The sequence below is a fragment of the Oryza brachyantha genome, chromosome 4, assembly GCF_000231095.2.
Source record: "Oryza brachyantha chromosome 4, ObraRS2, whole genome shotgun sequence".
Classification (NCBI taxonomy): domain Eukaryota; kingdom Viridiplantae; phylum Streptophyta; class Magnoliopsida; order Poales; family Poaceae; genus Oryza; species Oryza brachyantha.
In genome coordinates, this window is record NC_023166.2 from 20,184,839 (window position 1) to 20,210,525 (window position 25,687).

Here is a 25,687-nt window from a genome sequence, read left to right on the forward strand (position 1 = left end):
TCCCAGAAATTCCTCATACGAATTTCTGAACTTAATTGTATTGAAATCCATGTCCAAGACCAACCAGGGTACACAAAAAGACAATATTGATTACATAACCATCGTTCTTTGAAACAACTGAAAATAACACTTATTCTAACGAAAATGCAGCGGAAAGAAAGGTAGACTAGCTCCAGCGGGTACGGCTCCAGTCCACAGGCAAAGTTTCGATGGCAGACCAGCTCACTCCTGAGAGTCATCTCCATCGGACTCAACTTCTAACTCTGAAGGACGAAATTAGGTAAGGCTAATTACAAAACACCGTACTCAAAAAGTATCATGAAAAAGAGGGTAATAAATGATGTATAAGGATCATCAAGGACATGCTAGGGTTAGTTACAATAAAACAGCATTTAAAATAAAAAACAGAGATTAAACCGAATAAAGGTAATTAAATACATTAAAGGAGATAACAGTTGTAAAATACCACAACACTGTCCAACGTCACACCACGTTGCAACAGGCCCAACCACTACTCAACGTTACACCACGTTGCAGTAGTCCCAAGTGAAAAACAGTTTACCCAGGTCATTAAAGGTTCACTAATCATAGTGAAGCTAGGAGTCCGCCCGTAACCGTGGGCACGACTATTCGAATAGATTATACTCTGATCAGAGGTGTACTACTGTACCCACAAGACACGACTCCACTATACTTGAACGTGCGCCGACATACCACCATGGCATACCGAAAAGGAGACTGTGATAGGACTCGTCACATAACCCTCCCTATTTAATCGTACCGCACTTCAGGTTTCACCCCCTCCTTTACACCAAGTCGGGCAGTCCCCTCTTGTGCCTTGGTAGATCCGGAAGCAGCAGAGGCTTTCGTTACACCACGATTGCCCGTCCATACTCCATCACGCCTACCCTTGCTTTGGTACGTCAAATAGTTCGAAACCATGCTCCAGATCCCACCTTACCCATTCGGCATGTGGTTAGCACTTAATTACTTCCAGGGTTTCCCATGAACCGGTCCTTAATTGCCATGGGTGCGACTCTCAAAACCATGCACCCACAGCCCACCATTATCAATATTTTAGTTGCCATCAACCCGAACCGGGTGATGAATCATTATTACAGCTATTCCGAGCTAAACATGATTATTAAATGATCACATGAGCTACTTGATCTAAGCACGGCTAAGCATTAACCTAGGCCTAACTCTAGTCAAGCTACCCCTGGTCTAGTATGAATAAAGCTGGATAATCAACGGCATAATAATAAGGATTACCCGAGAAATAAATATATTAAATACTTTAATTAAAACAATGCATATTTGAATAAATAAAGCGGGAAATTTGCAATAATAGGTTCAATATGATCAAAGATGAGTGCCACTTGCCTTGCTCTGGCCCCTGGGGTACTTCGGCGACGATCTCGAAGTAAACCGGCTCTTCGGTGGGGTCCGAATCTAAGCGACAAAGCACAAAAATAAATAAAACAGGCACAAACTCTACTGAAACAGTAAAAGAAAGTATTTTTAATGGATTCTTGACAATTTTATGAATTTAATGAAATTTGAATGGACCTAAACGGAGACTAGATGAATTACTTATGAATTTTAGAAGTTTTCTGGGTTTTTTTAACTAAACAGAAAAGTCCTAAATCAATTATTGCGCAATTAACGGGGCTTACTGACTAGTGGGTCCCACGGGGAGGACAGAGGAGAGGGGGCGATCGGCGGCCGACGAGTGGGACCCATCAGTTGGGAGAGAGGGAGGGAGGAGGTGTGGCCGACGGGTGGGGCCCGTCGGTCAGAGAGGGAGAGCAGGGAAGATCGCCTCGGTCGGGAAAGGAGGGAGCCGACGGCCGGCGGAGCGGGCGACGGAGGGCGACGTCGGCGGGGCGGGCGGTGCTGGCAGAGGATCAGCGACGGCGACGATCAGTGGCGCGAGAGCGACGACGGCGGTAGCGGGGCAGTGCCGGGCGTAGGACGACGGGAGGCAGCGTACGGCGTCGAGGACGACGGCAACGACGTGCGGGAAGGTGGGCCAATTGCACGGGAAGATGGACGCATCACCACGTCGGCGTGGCAGCCGTGACGTCGGGCGACACTCCGACGGCGATGTCCGGTGGTCCACGGCGCCCGGCGACGGTGCGGGTAGCCCAGTGGCAGCGGTGGGATGATGGGGAAGGAGGAGAGGGAGGTGGGGACGCTCACCAGCAGTGGCGGAGGTGGTGGAGAGTCGGCAAGGAGGAGGGATGTGTGACGGCGAGTCGGCGAGGTGGCGGTGAGGTTCGGAGCGCGGACAGCGGCGCGCGGACGACGAGGTCCGGCGTGATGGCTACGGGGAAGAAGAGGCGGCAAGGGCGCGGGGATGTCCTCCGGCGGCGGCGAAGGTCGGCGGAGGGTTGGCGACGCGGACGGGCGACGGCGAGCGGCGCTCGATGGCGGGATCGGATGCGGCAGCGAAGGAGGAGGGCGCGGTGGCGACAGAGCTTGGGCGGACGGGGAAAAGTGGCGGTGGCACGCGGATGACGGGATTTATAGAGGGAAAGCGCCGGCTAGGGCGGGGCGGCCGGTGGAGACCGAGTCGCGCACGCGGGTGCGGCGGGCGGCGGCCGTTGTGGGCGGCGGAGTTGGGGTCGGCGACGGCTCCGGTGCGGGCTCGGTTCGGCCGGGCGAGGGAGGCGAGGTGGACTTCAGCGACGCGCGGGCACTGGGCCGAGGCGGCGGCGAGCGAGCGGGGCCGGCGGCCCAGGCGAAGGGAGGAGGCGTGCGGCGCGAGGGAGACCGACTCGGCTGGGCTGGCTTGGAGAGAGAGGTGGGCCGGCCCGGGAAGGAAGAGGGAAAAAGAAAAAGAAAAAAGAAAAAGGGAGAGGAGGAAAATTGGACTTCGGCCTAATTTGGGAAGGAAGGGAAAACGAAAGGAAAAAGAGTGGAAAAAGGAAAGCCCCACTTTTGCTGAGTTTTAAATCAATTTGTTTGGCCAAATTTTATACTTCTTCAATTTAAGTTTAAATCCAGTTAATCGATTTGCGAACCACGATTTAATTAAATTAATTTCTTTAGAGGGATTTTTCCTGAGTTAATTAAGCCAATTATTATTTACGAATTTCTTTTACGAATTTAGGCTTGGGATAAAACTCCGGGTGTGACAAGTGAGGAAGGAAGGTGATACACTGATAGGTACTCTCTCATTCCCTACATGTTTGACGCCATTAATTTTTTTATACACATTTAATTATCCATCTTACTACTATATTTCGTACAAATAAGTTAACTTATATCTCTCTTACTCGAACGTGGCCATTGCGGGAGTAGCAAACCTCACTAGGTACAGTACTAGTTTAGAGCATGGGCTAACTAATCCTACGAGAACAACTGGTATGAATTTAGTGGACACTCTCCGTGTGGCGTTGTCCATCCGTCCAGCAAGTGAGATGACCATCTCTCGGTGCCAGAGAAAAAGTAAAACCATATATTTATAAATAAAATTTTAAAATAATCGTTCTTAGCGATATAAAGATAAAAACTAAAATAATAAAACCTTAAAATCAGCTTAAAACAGAAAATTAAAGATTTAAATTTAACTTATAAACAAAACCACGCGACCGAAAGTTCGTTGCATGGCGCAGCAAGAGTAGTTGAGTGGAGTCGTCGTCCACCCCACCTCGACGCGTATCTTGCAGAGGTTGGCATCGCATCGCAACAAACATGTGCACGGTCGCATCGCATGCTGCAGCGCCACTAACTCCATTTTTGCTGTGAATGAAAAAGGGAAAGCGAAAAGAGGGGTCTTTTAGTTTTTAATAACTTTTCCCAAAAACATCACATTAAATCTTTGGTCATCTAAATAAAACATTAAATATACACGAACTTTAAAACTAATTACGTAGTTATGGGGGAAATCGTGAGATGGATCTTTTAAGCCTAATCAGTACATGATTAGCCATAAGTGCTACAGTAAACAACACGTGCTAATGATGGACTAATTAGACTCAAAAGATTCGTCTTGCGGTTTCCAGGCAAAATATAAAATTTATTTTATAATTAGACTACGTTTAATATTTCAAATGATTGGCCGTTCATCTGTCTTCCAAAATTGTTGGGAACTAAACGCAGGCAGTGTGCGCGCTGAGGCACTAGTGAGATGGAGACAAGTGCAGAAGCCGCGCCCGCGCGGAGCATTGGCAAGTTGGCGCTCTCACCGTCCCGGCAATGCGACGCCGCTGTCGGTGCATACGTGCTCTGTCAATATCGTGTAGCCCGGTATTCACGTAACGGCACTGCCAGTGACAGTAGGACCAAGACATTGTTTCTTTTTCCTTAAGTTTACCCGAGTTTTCGTAAAGGTTTTCTTTTTGTGTTTCCGAACGGCTAAATACTGTACTCCCTAATAAAAAAATATTGAACACTTCTAGTTATATTTGGTCAAAAGTTTTAAAATTCTGATCATCAATAATTTCTTAAGTACTTAGTCTAAATACGAGATAAGAAAAAATAGCATCGACTCAAATTAATAATACTATCATGGTATCATAAATTATTAGATTTTATAAATTTATTTTAATATAAAATTGTTTATTTAAATTTGAAAAGTTTGACCAAATCTTATCGTAAATAATAAATATTTTTACTTGAGTAAAACTTCATCATCTCATCTTTATAAAGTAAATTTTAACTTTATATTAGTTAATTCTATTCTCTATATCATTAAATAACTAGCCAAAAAAGTAAAAAGAAAAAAAGATTTCATCCTCCAACTGTCACAACCACAACAAAAGCGGTTTTCCCAGCAAGGTATTTGGGATTTCGTCGATCTGATGAAGTTTCACACCTTATCTTTTGCCTGATGATTGTGCTATAAGCCAAAATTTAAATTTTTAATCTTAAATTTAGAGTTGATTTTAAGGCTTTTTATCGTAGTTTATTTTTCAGCTTTGAATTTCAGATCAACATGAACACATATATAAAAATTTTATTTATAAATTATTTTCCGTTTGATTTTTTTTAAAAAAAGAAATCGAATGACAGCTTGTTGTTAACTGAAGTGTTTGGCGATGACACAGATATATAGCAGGAGCATTTCTTTTTCTTTCTGCGAGATAGGAGTCGAGCTGTTTATTACAGTCTTGATGGGCTGGATGGAAGCCTTGAATTGACGCGATCGATCTGTGTATGCATTTGGATAACTGTTTCTGTCAGCCGCTCTGCTGCGCTCCACTAGCTGCTGTTTTACGCACTGTTGCCTGTTGACCACAGGGAGGAACCCATTGCGGCCTTTACTGCTGGTGTTTTTGCTCAGGTTCATCGGGATTCTGTTTTTCATTTTCGCGGGGCATCAGATATCATTTCGTAAATTAATTTAAATTAGATATACAAGCGTAGAAAATCTCAAATCGATCATTGTACAAGGAAAATAGCTTATTATGTATCAGTTGAAATGCAAGCAACCGCTCTTTGTTTCAAACGCGCATTAAATACTTATATGCATCTATCCAACCGACTTTACTGTGATTTGCTTCGTTTTATACAGCTTAAGATTTTTAATTCTCTAGCTTTTTTAAATATTGATTAAATAGATTTTTGTCTTTATTTAATTTGGTATGTATCTCGTTAACGAGTTTAATAAACCAAGCCACGAACTGAACCGACCTTTCGATCTATTTATCACTCTTATATATGACATCTAATTTATATGTCTATAATATATAGATACAAAACACACATTTCATATACGTATAAGATGATAAATATATAAACTCGTTAATACAGGGTGGCAAAAGGTTAAATGAACTAGACTCATAAACCAAGCTCGGGGATCGCTTGGGGGTGGCCCAGCGAATCTCGCTCTGCTTGCGATCCCACACGCACCGGCACCGAGCGCTGCGGTGCAGAAAAAGCCTGAGGCCACAGATATGTGGGCCGACGGGGAATGGCCCAACAAGGACGTGTTATCCATCCACCCAATTGCCACTTGGCCCATTCTGTTCGTCGAACGCTCCAAATCCATTGCCACTTGCGACTACCGTTCGAGTAAACCCTTCCAACTTGCATCTTCGACTCCGTTGCGAATAATCTCACCAAACTTTGATCGTATATTCGTATTATCTCCGTTTCACATGACAAAGATATTCGGGTACTTCTAAGTTTATATCGATGCTAATAAATCTGATCACATATATAAATCATAATCATATTTATTACTTCATAGATTAATTAGATTGAGCCAAAACATGAAATGGATGGAGTATTAAATTATTACCACGCTAAACAATCCGTTCGATTCTTAGTTTATTAGTATAATATCGCTTGCTAACTCTATTCTAATCACAGCACAAGGGAAGCAGCCAAGAAACGCATCATTCGTGCCTGCCTGCACCTGTGTGACCAAAGTGACAACCAACAGTAACGCTGTTGGCTGCTGACAAGATTTTTTTTTAGTTGATAATTCCATACACAAACATAATCCAGAGAGATGGCCAGCTCCGTGACTAGCAAACAGACAAAGTCTGGTCTGATAAAAGAAGGCCCCTTCCTGATCGAGCTTGACCTGCTTTGTCTCGAGCCCCCCATACTGCATTACCTCATGCCATACTCTAATCACTACAATCCAGGGGATTAATGAGATGCTTCAGCTTTATAATGCAGAGGCTAATTACATGCCAAAGCATACTGCCAGTCTACGTATGTGTCCACTGAAAGATATGATACGCATTTGGATTTGGAATTTGCCTTCTCTCAATCCAAGTAGCTACACTGTGGTCCATCATGGCTCATCTGCACTGCAGCTTCTTGTTAGCTCAGATTTCAGCCTCTCAGGACCATTTCTTGTGTGATGCATATATCCTAACTTATTGTCTCATATAGCACTTCATACATGTTCACTGATCGTATTTAATAACTGCCATCATCAAGGATATATCAGCCTGGATGCTCAGCTCTTATCTATAACCGACTTTTCATTTCATTTCGCTATCTATATCAGTTTTATTTGGATAGAGATAGGGTTAATTTGTCTTGTAAAACTTATGGTGTTAGTAGAACCACCTATTATCTGTGTACCTAACGGCACAGACCGGATATGTAAACCTCTCTATTTATCTAAAAAAATCTATAACTAACTAGGTTAGCACAGGAACACACATTACTGGGACAGACACATCAAATCAAGCTAGCTCCTACCCTCTGACGACACCATCTGCTGTCCATGCATGCACCATGCAGCTAGGACGGGCATAAGCCAACATCCAGACACCATGCGTGATGCCGTGATGAGAAGAAAAGTTCAGTAGTAGGAGTAGCACAGTAGCATGGGTTCATCAGATCAGGCTGGTAGAGCAGACAACATTGGTCAGTACTACTTCAGTAGAGCAGAATTTTTGGGTGTTCTTGGGCGTTGGGTCCTCACGACCTTCAGCTCTGTCGCATTGAGCAGGGATCGATCTGTGAGATGAGAAGAAAAAAAAGTATCAAAAGGCTACAGCATGTAGCCAAATGCTGCTGTCCCCTCTCTGCTCCTACTACCTAATGAGCACAACTGCTGTGCAGCTCCAAACGTTTGCTCACTCACATGCATGTGACGTTTATGGTCCACAAACTACACATGATTATGGTAGTAATAGTGCCCTGTGTCTCGGCATGTTTTGCATAATGGTGCATGGCTCTCAATCATGCTAATGGCTAACTTAGCCTTTTGTGAGCTAACCTCCTTGCAAAGCATTATTCAGGATGGGGCCTCTGGTCTGATAAAATGTGCAAGAGAGCAGACACCATGGCCCAGTTTTGTCCCTGCGACTGTCACCGATTTATATATAGCTCGAAGAGGCATTAGCATTCGCTTCATCAGTTCATCTCCATCTCCATTGTCCAGTGGTCAGTACTAGTCTTGAGCACTCACCAGCACCGCCACAGTGGTATGGATCAGAGGCTACTGTTTCTAGTGTTGGTCCCAGGAATCCTCCTCCTCACCAGTCTTGCAGATGCTTCTTCAACTTCAACACTGGGCAGGCAGCAAGTTCAGGCGACTCGAGTTCTTGGCCGCAGAGGCAGAGAGCTGAAAGGTGAAGGCTTGTTAGGCCACCCATACCGGCATGAAGCCGACCACAAGCAGCAGCAGCACGAGGTGAGTTCATATGTCCCTAAACTTGTATGAAAATGCAGAAAAGATCGAATTGCCCCAGTGGGTTTTCAACTTTTCATGTGCACTCGAGCAAGAACAACAAGATTGTCTTTTTGGTAAGTTCATGGTGTGTCCATGTCCAGGAAGTAGCAATGGAGACGACGACGACGAGGACGGCAGCGACGAGCACGGCTGGTTGGGCGGACGAGGACGAGGGGGAGAGGGAAGAAGGGCTGATCGAAAGCGCGGATTACAGCGGGGTGGCCATGCACTCTCCATCTCCGCCCAAACGCAAGCACCCAAAGAAGCCATAGCCAGTCGAGCTCGACCAGTCTCTCGTTCTGTCCGTGTATAATCTTATTTAGCTTTAGTCTAATTCCGTCATGGAGTTGCATGTACCCTTGCCTTCTTCATAAACACAATGTTTCTGCTGCTTCTGTTCTGTATATATCGCCATGGCTGTGCTCGTGCATTTCGCTGCAGTAGCAGGCTAAGCTAGCTGCGCCAGAGCTGAGAGAATTTAACAGGAGACCATGATTTGCTCAAGTAAATGATAATTAGGGCTTCTTGGAACTTGGGGAATTTTATAGGATTTTCATAAGAAACTGTTTAGTTCCTCTGAAACCCTGAAGGCTCCTTCAAAAAACAAAAATTTTACAAAGCTTTCGCAATAAAGAGTTCAATTCCTCCAAAATTAGCCCTAATAAGTGATTTTTTCATAACTACAGACTACAGTATCGTCTACAACTCATATCTCGCAACGCCTGTTGTGATCTTCAGGCGAAGGAACTGATCACTCGTTAGGTTTGGGTCTTCCATGGCAAATACTGAAGTGGATTTATACTTTGATGCTGAAATGGTTTTCAAACGAAGGAGAAACCAAAATTCGTCTTTAGTTTTAGCCCAGAACAGAAAAGAAAGCCATTCTTATTTCGAGCGAACGATGCACAAGCACAACTGAAGAACAAGTGTCTCAGATGCGTGTTTCTTCATCTGTCACTGTCACTCACAGATGGACTCAAAATACAGACGACCCAGATCAAGTGTGGTGTTCAAGCAAAATGTTAAACTGACGAATGGAAGGCGACGTGGTTCTAGGAAACTCCAGATTTGTACAGACCAAGTCCCAAGCAGAAATACAAGATCAAGACCAATATGGACAGCAAGCAATTTTTGCTGGGATTTATTTGCCCCGATGATTCATCGTCCAAGGCCTTCATACCTTCAGTGCCAACTTCTTAGCAGCAAGAGCCTCCGCTTCAAGGGTTGGCTCCCAAAGAATAGTGGTTTCAGCCAATAGTGATGTAACGACATATGGGTCCATGTTTGATGCCGGACGCCGGTCTTCCAAGTAACCTATAAGCAAGAACATACAGCGATGTAAATATGTTTTTAGGAGAAGATGCGAAATAATAAGTCAAATTACTAAGTTGTGTCAAACTGTCAATAGTGATGAGGTGGCATAGGTATACACATTAGTTCAGAAAAGAATGTTTGCATTTTAAATCGGAACACATAAATATTTGAAACATGGAATGTACAAATAAGGAGTATAATGAGTTACCGCATGATGTGCTTATTCGCTAAAAACTATATTGTTGTGATTCTGAACCCCAAACGCAACAATCTCAGAAAATACAGAGCATATACCTTTTCCCTGTGCCTCGGTGTCTCGCCCCACCCGAATAGAGCATCCACGATTTGCCACACCCTTAAAGGAAGTGTTTCATTAGTATAACTTAGAAATAGGAAGAAATTGAAACACAAACAAAAGATACAAAAAGGTTGCTCCTCCCATACCCATGAGAAATTGTCAATGCTAGCTGTCTCGTGTAAACCTGTCAACCTCCGTTCATTTCCTTCACCATATGCACTTATATGCAAGTCGTGGCGAAGTGATAGGTTAAGGATTGCTTTCTTGATCACTTCGAATCCTCCATCTTCACGCATGCTCTTTGTGCTACATTTGCAAGACATTCTATTAGATTGTTTCTAAGTAACATATCAAGCATTCAGAAATAAAGGCAGTCAATTGAAGTGGCCTATTCTGGATCTGTATTCAATAACAATTTACCGCATTTGTGTCAAAGAAAAAAATTGACACCACATGATATTCAGGTCCTGTTTGGATTGCTATGTTAGGTCTTGCACATATGTTTTCTTTCCTACCAAATACCAATGGAGTTCATTTGTCTTGAAAAGGCATTAGTTCAAACAATGTGTTAAGTGTTCTAAGCTTAAGCTGCAGGATAATTAAGATAAAAAAGAAGGCAATGGAACCTGTAATTTGTGTGGCACCCAGCTCCATTCCAGTCTCCCTGTCATTAGATTACATGTTCAATCTCCTTTAACATATGAATTGCTTGAAAGCTAAACAACTTACTGGGACATACCTGAATTGGTTTGGGATCAAGGGTAAGCACTACACCAGCCTGCTCCGTGATTCTCTGGTGATGGTGGGCAGGATGATAATTAGAAGTGCTTCACTGATGCATAAATTGGTATAAACAGAAAGATAGCTAGTCATAGGAAGCAGCCCTCTTGTTTTGAACAAAGCAAGCATGGTGGTTTTTAACAAGCTTGTTTGTAAGAATGTCAAGACAGAGTGTAATATGTGCACATGTAAACGTCTTGACAATAATGTACAGACTGCTCGGTTTTTTAACCATCGTTTGAAAATTAAGAGGGGGAAAGAACTAAAGTGTCATTATGCCAGGGAAACACTGATTATTATTTGAAATACCTCAAGAATATATCTTGAAATCCATATGTGATCACCAGCTTCGATACCAACACTAGGTCCAACCTGGTACTCCCACTGCATGGATAAGATTGTGAAGTCCCACTTGTTAAACACTGGGATTTTTCCTTCAAATAAGTTAAAAATATCTACTGATTCAGAAAACTAGTTGACAAATAATAAAACATACCTGGCCAGGCATGACCTCTCCATTTGTTCCACTAATGTTAATTCCAGCATAAAGGCATGCCTTGTAGTGAGCATCTGATATGTCACGGCCAAATGATTTGTCTGATCCTACGGCACAGTAGTATGGACCCTGCAAACAGCATGATCTGATTCATCAAGCATATGCAACACATGAATTTCAACCATCCTTAGCTTTACTATTATCTGATCAAGAAAGCTTCATTGTTCAGTACAATACCTGGGGCCCGGGGTAGCCACCAACAGGCCAGCCAAGAGGCCAGTTCACATCTCTCTGCAACAAAGTGTACTCCTGTTCTATTCCAAACCTTGGAAAATAGGACATAGAAAATATCTCAACTTGACATGTAAAAGAAATGAGATGGGGAAAAAGAAGTGTGCTTTGTATTGTAATTTATAGCCCAAAAGTGTTTACTGCATAGTTACCATGGCACTTGGCTAGCGACCTTTGGGTCACTGAATATTTGTGCAGCCCTGTGACGTTTGTTAGTAGGGATGGGTTCCCCAGCTGGCGTGTAGGTATCACAAATAACCTGAAACGACAGAGTTTGTATTAGCTAGCATGCCATTTTGCACATGCACCACTAACCATTCCATTACTGAGCTTCTCTTAGCGATTAGTATGAAGGAACATTCAAAAGGATGAAACAGCCAGGAAAACGGATGGTACCAATATGTTGTTGCCACCTCTAAATGGGTCCTTGAATATAGCCTGTGGACTGAAATCGGAGGAAAAACATAAGAAAAAAGAAAAGAAAAAAACAGAACTAGAAGTCTAGAACGCTTTGTATGTGCTAGACTGAAACATCACATGGAATGCCACATTTTTCCTTACTATAAGATGACTTCACTATCTTCTCCAGGAGCTTGCCCAGTGCTTGATCCATCGTAGTTCCATTTCGGTAGCTCCGAGGGGTCCTCCACTGGTTTTGATATTGTCTGAAATGCAAGCGTTCAATTTTTCTTTCAAGGAGCAAAAAGGAGGAAAGTTAATAGTGAAAGGAATGCTCAGTGCACACTGCTGGCCCCCTAGAAGTACACATTTATCTTCTTAAAAACAAGATCGGCATACCCTTGATTTGCTTCTGAGGTCAATTCCACTTCCTCCAACCCTGCAGTGACGAAAAAAATTGCAGATTCGTTAGCATATTGCTCCTTCCACCAGGAAAAGCATGGTGGATTTGTGCTCCTGATGAAGCATTATTCAAGTGTGGGAACTGAAAAGGCAAGTAGTGAGTCACCAGTCACCCACGCTTCAGCTGCTTTATGTAAACTAACTCAAACATGCACTGTTTGTCACACACACACACACACACGCTAATCCTATCTCAGCCATCCAACCCCTTAATCGAACAGTGCAAGATCTACAAAGTGTGGGGTAGCTTTTTTTAATCTCCTGAAACTAAATGGTATGGTAAAAAGTGTGGTTTGGCCTATCTGAAAGTCTGAATCTACTGTTCAGCGATTCAAATCAGGCAGCAGAACAGTGTGAGATGCAGCAGCAGCAACAGGGAGAAAAATGCAACATTCAGGCAGGGGCGTACGTACCAGATGTACTCGGCGATGATCTTGTCGGTGTAGGGCTTGGTGTCCATGTTGAGCAGCTGCTCCAGCCGCGTCACCACCCCGGTGCTCTCCGTGCTGACGGCCATCACCTTGAACCCCGACGTGCCGCGCCCGCTCCTCCGGACGCCCCACACCCTCCCACCAACCCCGGCCGCCGCCGCCGCCGGCCTCGCCCGCACGGCCGCCCTGCCGCCCACCCCGACCTGGCACTGCATCGCCGGCACCACTGCCTGCGCCATTCCCACCCAAAACCACCACCACCAACTCCGCTCTCAGCAACCTTCAAGGCCATCAAAAAAACCACATTGCCGCCATCAGCAAATCGGCGAAAAAAATGCAGGCATTGCATTGCCCCCCGAGCGAGGCGACGCACTCACCGGAACGCAGGCAGAGCAGACGGGGGGTCGGAGAGGAGAGGAGATGAGGCGACGTCGATGGATTTCGATTATGCGCGCGAGGCGTATAAATATTTTAGCTTCTTGGCTTTTGATGAGGGGATAGGGCTCCCGCCGGTTTGGGTGGACGAGATTTCCGGCTCTTGCGACCATCGGAGGCAACGAGACGAGCAGCAAGCACACAAATCCAAGCGTCTCCAGGATAAAATTTCCATCTTTTTTTTCCTCTGCTGGATATGAAAGATGCGGCTCTCCTTGTCACGTCCGCCTCCGACCCCGCGTGTTTGTTTATGTGCAGCTCTGATTGACCTGCGATTAAAAATTTAATCTTTTTTCTATGTTTATAATCTGGCGGAAATGCAGCCAAGAAATTCAGAAAATACAAGACGGTCAAAGAGGTTGTGACTGACACCCAGGGGTAGTGCAATAATTGGGGGAGAGATTAGCGGTTTAGAATCGTCATCTCTTTGCAACGCCAATGGGTTTTTTGGGGGCCGGATGCCATGGATTCCATCTGGTCGGTGGCAACAAATTGTATTTGTTTGTTTAAATCAACTTGTAGTTTTGTAGTAGATCAGATGATCGACAAATCAAGTGGTGATGTACTCATGTGAGATTCTGTGGGGGGTTTGCAGCATGAGCAACTGATTCTTTTACTCATTAGTCGTATCATGAGAACAGTGAATTCACGTTCGCTCTCATCCTTTCGCTTATTGGAAGGAAAGGCAAAAGGGATTATTAGCAAAAAAAAATTTGTAAATGAAACTATTATATAGTATTCAGAGCAACTCAAAAACAAGTTTCTAAAATAAGATATAATGAGAAAAACTAACAAAACCAATTCCAAAATCAAGTTGTAGAATTTAAAATTTGGCTTATAATGACGGAGGCCAACGAACAAAGACAAACGACAACATGCTGATAGTTGAGTTAAAATCTACTAATCAGAATTATGGATGATGATTGAGGTGGGGGCAAAGGTTTACGACAGATTTTCTAGTCAGGGAGAACAGATAAACCTAGCTGATCACTGAAGTTATCTGTCAGAAGGAATTCTACACCAGCCAATTTTCATGCTTCCTGTGCAATGCCAGCATTCCCCTCATGTACTGGTTCCTAGTAGTTCTATACATCTGAAGCAACATTTCAAAGCTCTCACGTGCGTCTTCATACACAACATACCTACAAAATCTCGACTTGAAATCTGTGAATTCAGCTAAGGTTTGCTCAAGATTACAGCTGACTGCCTCAAGAAGCTCTTCAAGGGCTCCCAAAATGTTGCAGAAATCGACTTTGTCATCTGCGTCTCCGCGTTTCGGCAAATGCCGGAGCCAAGACATCCACTGGAAGGGCTCATCGTTTTTCTCTTTCACTGCTATCTCAATGCACATCAATGTCTCCTTGAAGTTGCAGCTCTTGTCGACCTTCTTAATTATCTCATCAAAAATTGATCTTTGATTGCTTTCGAGAGCCTTCAAATGAGTCCTGGTACATGAACTGGATGGTGGAAGCTTTGCCGCAACCATGCATGCCTTCCTGAAGGTTGCGTCATCTTCTGAAAGCAGCCTAATTGCCACATGCAACAGGAGAGCAAATAATGAAGTTTGATCATCCACCTCGGACTTAAGAAACGCAGAGCTCCAGTGTTTCTCTGTCCAACAATGAAGGGCAATATGTGTAAATCCTTCCCACCTGCAACCACAGTGACAATGAGAAACTGAAACGCTAGACATGAAACACAAGAATATTACATAGATATGAAGAGTACTAACTCGAAGGGTGGCTCGACCTCGATAGCAAGGGTCAAATGGAGCGAGCAATCGGCAGTTGAATTTGCTTGAAGTTCACCAACATCAACATCAGTGTGAGCCTCATGGACAAAGCCTCTAGGAACATACATTATGTCTCCTTCAAGCAAAACTTCCATCCTCCCACCGCTATCCACCAACTCATCTAGAGATTCAAAAGGTTCATACAGTCTAGGCAAAAGTAATTTTGCATTAGGCCAAATCGTCCATTTCTTGTGTCCAAGCAGTTGCCAAACAAGTACACAGTGATCATCATAATGCCGGGCCAGTCCCTGAGATCTTGGAGGCGAGAAGTATATATTAGCCCCTACAGAAGGTTGCCCAAACAAATCAGCCACAGCAGAAGCTATAGCAGCAATCTTTTCAGAACGGAACTCCATACCACGCAAGGCAACTGAGAAACCGTTTTGAAATGCATCCTTACACTTTTCAACAAATGCATCTGCATCTTGGAAGGTTATTCCATCATCAAAGAAATGTTCCTCCACCCCATAACTTCTTGAGGTCTGATCACATTGGTTTCGTGTCCTAACAACCCTTATATCTTGCCTATACTTAACAGTGGTGCCCAAGGAGCCCTGAACCTCACGGAGAAATGAACTAATGTCAAGTTCATCAGAAGCAATAGCGGGGCAAGAAACAATCCCATTAACAAGTGACTGGATGATAGTATCAGGTGTTTTCGGATCAAATCCATTAAGAAGTGAAGTGAATACACTATCCTCCTCAAGATTCTTCTTTTTGCTAGTGCGCAAGTAAGTCGACTTTTCCCAGTAGTTTAGGAGAAAATTTTCATAGTCAGAAACCAATTGCCCAAAAATGCTTCTTCTGACTTCATCAGGTTCCATGTGGGCTGCATAAGTAATATCCACTGAAAGCCTAAAAATAGCTTCAGATATGTCATGTTCCCTACTTTGAAGTTGATTTTTTGAGTTGATGCAGTCAGTTGACAATCCCAGGATACCAACTTTCTTCCAGATTTTATACAACAAACGCAGAACTTTTCTAACTAGATCCTGTTGCAGATTATGCAACCTGTCAACCTTACAAGAATTCAACATGAGTACCACTGTGTCGATGATCAAGTAGAAAGATTTGTTTGCTTTACAGGCACTTTGTGAGCAATCAGTGCTTTTGCTATCAGTGATTCCAGAAATAGATTCCACCTGAGAAAATAGATACCTACAGGAAGTGAAATTCACTGGTCGAAGATATTCCAAAAGTACAACAGAGGCCCATCTCTTTTATCAAAATAAAAGGACTCGCAATACTTCCTATCTAGATTAGTTATAAACTATAGAGCCATTTTCACTATATGCTAGTACCAATTACCAGAGCAATTTTACTATAACAATTGCATTGCAATTAAGCACATTATTTAAGTTGATCTCGTGGGGCAACGATGGTGGTTAACATTTCATAATCTATATAGTAGTAGTATTAGCACAAGCTAGTAAAATGGAAAAGCATAGCATTTGAAAGACAGTCAGATCATTCAGTAGATAACAGAACAAACAGAGAGATCCATGGGATGCATATGCTTACAATATGCTCGGAAGAACAGCAGAATCAGCAAGGTGCCCCCTGCCAACAGAAGAAGCAGACAGATCCATTACAGCATTACAGGCAGCCTCCGCCACTCGCCGGCTCCCACTCCGCAGCGCCCGCGCCAATCCGTTGGCAACGGCGGCATCGGACGCCAGCGTCTCGCTGGCCTCCATCGACTGGAGCGCCGCCGCGCCCAGCACCTCGCAGCTCAGCGCCGCCACAGAAGCAGAGCTGCAATGCTATCGAATTAGCACAGGCTAAAGCGGCCGAGGCTGTAGCAAGAACAGCAACGGGGGAGGAGGTTACCTGGAGGTGAGGAGGAGGGGGAGGAGCGCGACGAGGGATCCCGGGAGAGGGGAGAGCGACGGCGGCGAGCACGAGAGCGCGCGGCGCAGGAGGCGGGCGACGGTCGAGTCGGCGCCGTGCCTGTGTTGGGTCTGGCGAGTAGATCGTAAGGCAGCGAGCAGGATGGGGAAGACCCGCCGGTTGAAGGCGGAGGAGGAAGGCCAGGCGCCATCGCCGCACCTCTTCCGCTTCTTCCTCTTGTTCGGCTTCGTCGCGCTGGGCATCTCGGCGAACTCGGTTCGCGACGGCGCGCGGCGGCGCTCAGGCGAGGCCGTTCAGAAACGTGTGGAGAGAGAGAGAGAGAGGAGACGGACTTGCGAATACGTAAGACTGAGAATCTGTGTTGCCTGTCTCGATTACGTAATTCTATCTCTTCATCAATTTTACGCTTTCACAGGGAAGAACTTGGTTCGAATCGTTTCGTTGTTCCAACCGTTTATAAGCCAAAGTTTAATTCTCAAACTTAATTTTATATTTAATTTATAGTTTTTCATAATGATTTTGGCAAACTATTTCAATAGAAGCAGGTGGGGAATTTTCTAGATTATGGGTATTTAGAAAATTATAATTATTATCTATTTTGTAAGACGTCACTTGACATTTTTTCGAAATTTTCATAACTTTTTAGTAATAACTCTGTAAAAGAAATTATTTTTAGCCTTTACTTTAAAAAAAACTATGAGGTCATTATAGAGGCAATAGCACAAATAATTGCAAATTATAAATTTATAGTTTGATTAAAAAACTACTTAGATTACCAACTTATGAAATACATATATTTTCATTTAGAAAAAATTAAGAAATGTCATCGACGAGTAAAAGTTATGTGAAATGTCAATGCATAAATAACTTTGTCTAAAAAATATTATCGTCGTTAAGGTTATGTTATTAGCCCTACGTTGAGTGTTATAATATGAATGGTGATATAACGGCGTGAAATAAATGGAATCCTAAAGTTGATGATATTTATTAGACAAAATCGTTGTACATTAAATTTTGCTCACACTAATCAATAGTATTTCTTAGACTTAGACTTAGGTGTTTATCAGTTGCATTTATTAGATTTTTCTCTTAAATTTATGTTTGATCAAAGTATATATAAACCATTATGTGTAGCACTGACCTATTAGTTACATTTAACCCCTTGTCTTTCTCGAATCAGGAATACAGGATCTCTAAAATTAACGGATTATATTTGTATGGATCGAGTTTCGGCCTCATGTCCATCGGTGACTGACGTCGAAACCAAACAGAAGGAGGTGGTGATCCTATTCCAAAGGCAAAAAAAAAAAATTTGAAAGAGGGGTCCATCGGCATGTACGATCACACATTTAAATTATTAAACATAGTCTAATTATAAAACGAATTTCAGATTTTGCCTGAAAACTACGAGACAATCTTTTGAGTCTAATTAATCCGACATTAGCACATGTTGGTTCCTATAACACTTATGGCTAATCATGTACTAATTAGGCTCAAAAGATTCGTCTCACGATTTTCCCCGTAACTATGTAATTAGTTTTAATATTCATCTATATTTAATGTTTCATTTAGGTGTCCGAAGATTTGATGTGATGCTTTTGGAACTAAACGAGGCCTAAATTAATTAATCTCAACATGACGAGTGATGTTAACACACCAATCCACTTGGATTGGCAGTCTGATCCTTCAGAGCCAATAGGCAGAAACCGATAGCAAGGAGGAATACTGTATGCTATCGACTTTGAGCCTGAGCAATCATACCGTTGTTAGGTGATGGAATAGTTCGTGTCTGCATGCTCTGTTTTCAAAACTAATATCTTTTAGCAAAAAGTCCAACATGTTTAAGCTCTCACCTAACCCAAATCCGTAGGCGCCAAGAAATGCTCTTCTCCCTCGCAGTTTCCTGCAGGTATTAGTGCTACTATATATGAAGACCACGACTTAACTGGCACTTTTAACCAAGCTATGTTCATCCTATTCTTCGTGTTGTTCTCTACTTGCTTAGAGTTGGTTGCTAACACAATTCACTCATGCTGCCTGCGATTTCTTCATCATCATATTCATGCCCTCTCTTCTCTTCTCTTCTGTCTCAGGTTTAATTTTACCATGCTTTGCGTCTGTGTTTAGCTTCTGGTTTCTGAGTAGGGGTGCCATGATTCATCGTCTCTTTCAGTAGTTGGTTAATTTGCTGTTTTTAAGTTGCCAAATTTGTGAGCATGGAGGACAGTGATGGAAACCACGAAGGCTCGCTCGCCGAACCTAACATGGCGTTGCTCATATGCACACCCATGCCTTTGATGATCATAATCGTACTGTCCACTGAGTCCTCCACGCTCTCCTCTTGATTTTGTGCCGTTTCGTTTTAGCTGTATTTTTTGATCTGAAATTCGTCCAAAACTCGGTGCCGTCGCAGTGCCGCCTTCTCAGTTTTTCTCCGGACATGGTTTCGCTCTGTATTTGTTCTTACCGATGATCTTTCTCGTTTCATTCAGAGTCTGCTCTCTTGTCTTTAATTTAATTTGCCTTCTCATATGCCTTGGGCGGTCATCTTTTGCCTGTTTGGAGAAAAAACAAACGGAGAATAATTTATAAATAAAATCTTTATACATATGTTCTCATTGATCTAAAAGTAAATTTAGAAAATAAACTAATATGAAAAAATCTTAAAATTTACTTTAAATTTAAAATTGAAAATTCAAATTTTGGCTTATAACGGTCATTCCAGCAAAAAAAGAAAATTGACTTATAAGTATAACCAAAAACCAAAAAGACGAGGATATTGGAAATTTGAAGGAGACGTTGGAAAATTTTCATGCGATCGGTGTTCGAACATAGACGAACCCATCTCCTCCAAAACTTCTGGTTTCTTGACCTGAACATTGTTCAGAATCAACGGTGATGGCTTCACCATCTTCGTTGTCACCAAGGATTGGTATGGGCCTTATTAGGCTTAGAGAGGAGTAAGAGGCTATTTTCGTGGCCCGTATCGGGAATGTTTGGGCCTCCGTTGAGCCAACCAAAAACTACCCTATGATCCTTGGAAAAAGTCTAACACAGCTCCCTGAACTTAGAGCTGAGTTTGTTATTGGTCTTTTTAACCCGAATAATAGAAATGTGTCCCCCTAAACTTACCGAATCCGTTCAGAAAAGGTCCCTCGACCGGTTTTTGCTGACGTGGAGTCCAGAGGTCCCACATGTCAGTTTTTTTTCCTATTTTATCTTTTCTCCTCTTCTTCTCCCTTCCTCTCCTCTCTCTTTTCTTCCTCTCTCCGGTGCATCTAGCTCTTTGCTCTCCGGTGGGCAGCGGCGAGTGCGGATGGCGGGTGACGACGGCAGCCGACGAGCTGGGGTGCCGGCGAGCTGCGCGCGGACGGCGGCCGACCTGGAGGGCACGGTGCGGCTGGAGAACCTCCGGCTGTGGCGACGGTGGTCCGCGAGGAGGTGTTGCGCGACCTCCGGGGCATCGTCGACCGCTGGGTGAAGCGCCTCACGCGGCAGCGCGGGTACCCTGACGGCATGGTCGACCAGGCCACCGCCCTGGTGCTCGCCTTCGGCTCCTACCGCCTCGGCGTCCACAGTCGCGGCTCCGACATCGACGCGCTCGTCGTCGGACCATCGTACGTCGACCGTGTCAGAGTTCGCCGGAAGTCGAAACACCGGCGAGCTCTCGGGAACGCACTCAGAACACGATGAACTCGAGTGTTTAGTGCTGCAAAAAATATGCGGCAACTTTTCTGGTGTTCTTCGATTGCTATATAAAGAAACTACTAAGCTAATCATGGCAGCGATTCTGCCTATATGCGCGGCACGCATGCCACTACGAATTGTGCCATACTGCCATCCCACGTACGTACAGCCGTGCATAACACCTACGACGCGAAAGAAAAGGGAAGGGAGAACGTGCCTTGCATGGACGCGGCATGTATCGGGCATAGACTAACATGCTAACAAACTACGACACAGTTAGTAACGATACTGACTCGATCATGGATCATATATAACAGACCGTGACTTTTCTTCGACGTGCTGGCCGGCGCGCCGGTGGAGACGGTGGGGGTCACCGAGCTCCAGCAGCCGTGCCCGGCGCACATGTTCCCGTCATCAAGATGAGGTTCCACGGCGTGCAGGTGGATCTCCTCTACGCCAGCGTCGACCTCCCCGTGGTGCCCGGTGACCTGGACATGAGCGACCGGTCGGGGCTCCGCGGCCTCGACCTCGCCACCGTGCACAGTCTCAACGGCGTCCGCATTGCTGACGAGATTCTGCGGCTGGTCCCGGACGTCGACGCGTTCCGCACCACGCTCCCACCGCTGTCCGCCCAGCCCCCGCCGACCGCGCACCCAGCCCTTCTGCCCCCGCCGCTGTCCGCCCCAGGACGGGAGAGAAACAAAGAAGAGACGAAGAAGAGGAGAGAGAAGAAAAAAAAATTTAGAAAAAAATAAAATAACCTGACATGTGGGACCCACCAAACACCATATCAGCAAGACCAGTTGAAAAATGAGTCAATACCGTCAAGGGACCTTTTTTGAACGGATTCTATAAGTCTAAGGTACATATCTCTAATATTCTGATTAAAGAACGAAAAATAAACTCGGCTCTAAGTTCAGGGACGTTTGGTGCACTTTTCCCACGATCCTTCGGTTTTGTGTCTATTGGTGGCTGTGCACAGGAACCCTCAGATCTGACCACGGATGGTCAAACAGCATGGGGCCTCGTCGGCTGACCAATTACTAAAAACATGCCAAACGCCAAATAAAAAGAAAATAAACAACCAACACATATTATAGAAAATAAGAATTTTATATTTGTATCTTTAGCGACTTAAACACTTATACTAAAAAGAAATTACGATATAAAAAAACCCTAAACAATTCTAAAATTAACTTTTAGAATTCAAAACTGGACAGCGGCATAAATGTTTTAGGGTAAAAGAATGGGTTCTCAAACCTGCCAAACTGTACAGAAGATTAAAAAAAAGAAACAAAATCAAACCTCTAAACAGTCTGCAAATGCAATCAGTGTCCCAATGTTGTCTACAGCAACAAGAACAGCTGCAAAGTCAACTGGCTCACTGGAATTGATGGAGCAAGATACAAACAACACAATAGACAAGTACTACTAATATTCAAGTAGTACATTGAACCTAGGGGAAGACATCCAGTTTCCCGTAACAATACAACACTATCATCATATCCAAGGTCAATAGCAACGAAACTATGGTGAACGGTCACCAGCAAATTTATTGTTAATCTAAGGTACACTCACCCTTCGGCTTTGTTCAACCATCAGAGTACACGTATCCTACTTCAAGTTTCTCTCCATTTGATCGTGAAATTTGAATTAAAACATGTATACATGGTGGTACACAACTACATTGGGTTACTTTTACCACTTTGCTTTAAGCGTATCCGCTACTCCCTTGGCCATGCAAGAAGCGCACAACGACACAGGTTATGTTGTCACTGCTCTCCCTCTTGTAGGCCTCCTGCAAGAGCTTCTTTGCAGCCTCTTCTGGGTCATGGATTGATCTGGTCATGTCGACAGCCTCCTGCATAAAAGTAAATGTAAAAGGAGGGTACATCAAGCACAAGGAATATGATTAAGAGACATGATAAGTCTTCTCTTTTCATTTTCTTGACTTACATCGTTGCTTACTACATCCCACAGTCCATCACTTGCAAGGATGAGGAACTCGAGAGAGTGGTCAATTACTTCCTCCTATGAGCCACAAAAGCAGTACTGAACAAGGTCATTATTTGTGAAAGGTGAACATAAAGGATGATTATTCTCACCCAGCCAAAAGTAACACAAGCATATATTAGAAAAAAGGTAGAAATAGATCAGAAGTGCAGCTGTCAGGCTAAAACTAACAAAAAGGCCAAAACAAAACAATGTTGATGATAAAATCACTAGTCGTTCATCAGACTGTCCTATCAGTTAAGCCATTGAATTTCTGGAAGCGTTGTAATAACAAGGTTTTCAGCAACAACGATAAGTTGATGAGCACACACGGACTACGACAAGACGTGCAGAAGGCCTCCTGTGGTCCCATCGCAGCACGAACAGTTTTACCCAGCAATGTCTAGTAGATTGCAGGGAAAAAACTCTAGCCTCTTGTATATAGGCCTCTTTTGCTTCCCCTCAGGCCCTATCACCCCCTGTACCTCTTCACAATCTGTATGTAAATTGTTGCAATGTTCATCAATAGAATGTTCAGGTTGGTAGAATGCCATCCGAAGTTTTTCCTTTGAAAAATTATGCCAGAAATCTCCCCTCAAAAGGTATATCATGATTAAGTTTGCAACTACCATAAATGACCCCCTGACGTCTAATTCAATGGCACAAGGGAATCATGAAGATGGTCGTTCACCTACATATGCATTTTTTAGAGGTAATAAGTAAGCATTATGGGCATTAAATCAGTCAGCATTGCATACCCGAATCTCAGGATCCACAACTACATACTGCTTTAAGAGTTTGTCACCAAAAGCACGAGAAACAGCAAGTACACCACCAACACGCCATGTTCCTAAGAAACAAAGTACCGAAGTTAGGAACACGATCATAGTCCATCCAGATACGGAGAAGAGAATGCAATGGTTCGTACCTGCCCACATCACAAAACCTCCAGCATCTTCAATACGTTGTCGCTCATCTGACTGATCAGGCTTGTGATCTTTCGAAACAGCTATAGCTGCAAAAACCAGTAGAATTTATATGTGAAGAAGTGATCAACTATCACAGCTAACCTAAAGATTACTTCTCAATTCTTACAGAACTCATTTATCACTAACAAATCCTGATCATGACACTTAGCTTAGTGTGGACGAACAATACTGGTGCTCATTGGTAAATACAGTGTTCTAACAAAACAATGCAACAAAAATTCTCACCTTAAGAGCAATCTCCATTAATAATAGAATACATGAAATATGATGGGCTCGCTTGATTTTTAAGCATACAAAAAAATGAAGCAGATACACGATAAAATAAGGAAAAACAAGCAAATTATTTACCATATACCCTTTCAGAATGGCCCCAAAGTTCACTAAAGTTGTCCAAATTTTAGTGCCCACTATTGCACATCAGTTCAAAATACCAAATTTTAATGAGATATGCCTTAGTCATGTATTATACTATCTTCAGAAAGTATCAAGTTAATGCAGCCAGAAAGCTAAAGAGATGTGAACTCGATTACCATTTCCTCCCCTGCATATGATAGCCCTAGAGTCTCCAACGTTTGCAACAAAGAGACGGTCACCAACAAGAACAGCAGTTGAAGCAGTTGACCCACACTGGTTTTGACTGCTGTCAGACTCCAAGAATTCACTGTCCGTGCTTTTATAAGCATCGTCTACAGAAAATAATATCATGCAGTAGTTCTGTTAACTGTGTACATGACAACTCAACATCTAGTGAATTATGGAAAGAGAACAAAGCACTACCTATTGCCACTTTGGTGTCACTGATGAACTTTGGATGCCTAAGAAGATGGCTGAAGAGATTCTGTTTAACATACTCAGCTACTTTAGCACCACCATGACCTATAAAATAAACCATACATTTAACATCAGTTTTTTCCTAAAAGAAGCTCAATAATTTGGTATATCTTCCACACTGCTAATTCAATTTTATGCACTGTGCCCTATTATGAGTAATTTTTATGCTCTTTCTCCATGGACTTCTCACAGTAACACTAGATCTAGCCACAGAAAGCAAGAAACATTTTGAGATAAATGCATTAATATGATAGCTTCCAAACCTGAAAGGCTGAAATTCTTAAAAATGTTACTTTCTTAAATAATAAAGAATACCAATTAATAGAAGTTATGGTCAAATGTGACAAATTCATACATACCATCAAAAACTCCAAACAGACCAACAATCTGGCCATCAACAGAGTCAATTCTTGTCTCATAGAAGTCTTCCATGGAAGCCCTTTTACCAGGCGAGCTCGCATACCCATAGCTGAACTTACCATTCTGGCTGGCAAAAATGAAAATGAATGAGAAATGTTGAGCAAGTAGGCACTACAAAATAACAATCCTAGTCACTGCACTTCATAAAAATCAAGTATCCATGATGCCATTGATTCAAGGAAGAACAAAGCATTATTCATAATCTTAAACTTGTATATGCAGCCAGATTGAAGGCACTACAATTATTACAGTTCACTAGTTTTAAAGGCTAAAACCAGCCGTGTTGCTTGGTGAGCCACAACAGCATGAATTGTCTGCTGTTACTGAAAGAAGGCATGGCATGATGCAAGATGTCACATTCATAGAACAATGCAATTGAGAATTGGGGGGAAGGAAGTAGCAATTAACAGCACCGATTGCCCAAACCATTCATCAACTTTCTTGATCTCAACCAATATAGCACATCTAAGGTGGCCTCGCAATATGTACATTTTCTCTGTGTTCACAATAACCGTCCATTAATTTGAGGCAGCTACCTATGTTTAAATCAGGTGTGTAAATGGTATAAAAAATAAGAAATTTATGAATATCCTAGTTCAATAGACAACATAACTCCACCTGGATTCACTAAAAAAGCATTAGACAATTGAAAATGGGATGGCTAGCCAGAGCCTAGCAGCTTATCCCATACTCCAGCTTGCTTTTGAGCTAAAGCAGTTTGTTCCAAGCAAAGGAGACCTAAGCGATTGGTCACACGAAATTCGTGTGTGGTGCAGCAAGCAACGTATCACACGTCGGGACCGTACTGAACTGACGATAATTAAAAGCATTCCATCCATCTGCTCGCTCACGAGAGCAGAGCTGGACGCGTACAACATGCCAATCGAACTGACTAAACGAAGCCCCCCACAAAATCACGACGCCGGTGAAGCAGACGCCAACCAAAACAAACAGCCAAAACGGGAGAGGCGTCGCGAGAATCGCTCCCACCTGAGGCCGCCGCCGCTGACCGGCGATCCATCCGTGGGGATCACGGTGCTCAAGTACCCCATCCCCCCACCCCCACCTGG

At 43.4% G+C, this 25,687-nt stretch overlaps 2 protein-coding genes and 1 pseudogene across 2 annotated transcripts; 1 reads left to right on the forward strand and 2 right to left on the reverse strand.

Moving 5' to 3' along the window:
* The first annotated feature begins 7,845 nt into the window (after nt 1-7,845).
* Nucleotides 7,846-8,784, forward strand: LOC107304128. The gene is made up of 2 exons (XM_015836608.1): nt 7,846-8,110; nt 8,251-8,784. Exons 1-2 carry the CDS (start codon nt 7,904-7,906, stop codon nt 8,419-8,421), a joined length of 378 nt encoding a protein of 125 aa, XP_015692094.1. The 5' UTR covers nt 7,846-7,903; the 3' UTR covers nt 8,422-8,784.
* A 230-nt stretch (nt 8,785-9,014) lies between these two features.
* LOC102717985 (glutamine synthetase, chloroplastic) lies at nt 9,015-13,105 on the reverse strand. The gene is made up of 14 exons (XM_015836609.2): nt 12,998-13,105; nt 12,603-12,900; nt 12,127-12,166; nt 11,890-11,993; nt 11,725-11,773; nt 11,481-11,587; nt 11,275-11,362; nt 11,038-11,166; nt 10,851-10,925; nt 10,501-10,554; nt 10,388-10,425; nt 9,908-10,067; nt 9,758-9,818; nt 9,015-9,463 (listed from the first exon to the last, which is right to left on the reverse strand). Exons 2-14 carry the CDS (start codon nt 12,857-12,859, stop codon nt 9,324-9,326), a joined length of 1,302 nt encoding a protein of 433 aa, XP_015692095.2. The 5' UTR covers nt 12,860-12,900; nt 12,998-13,105; the 3' UTR covers nt 9,015-9,323.
* A 908-nt stretch (nt 13,106-14,013) lies between these two features.
* Nucleotides 14,014-25,367, reverse strand: LOC102719104 (annotated as a pseudogene).
* Between the last annotated feature and the right edge of the window lie 320 nt (nt 25,368-25,687).

Coding starts and splice junctions, on each gene's coding strand:
- LOC107304128 (XM_015836608.1), top strand. CDS start 7,904: ATGGATCAGAGGCTACTGTTTCTAGTGTTGGTCCCAGGAATCCTCCTC. Junction 8,111..8,250: donor ACAAGCAGCAGCAGCACGAG/GTGAGTTCATAT, acceptor GTCCATGTCCAG/GAAGTAGCAATGGAGACGAC.
- LOC102717985 (XM_015836609.2), bottom strand. CDS start 12,859: ATGGCGCAGGCAGTGGTGCCGGCGATGCAGTGCCAGGTCGGGGTGGGC. Junction 10,926..11,037: donor GAGAGGTCATGCCTGGCCAG/GTATGTTTTATT, acceptor TTATCCATGCAG/TGGGAGTACCAGGTTGGACC. Junction 10,068..10,387: donor GGGTGCCACACAAATTACAG/GTTCCATTGCCT, acceptor TTGCAAATGTAG/CACAAAGAGCATGCGTGAAG.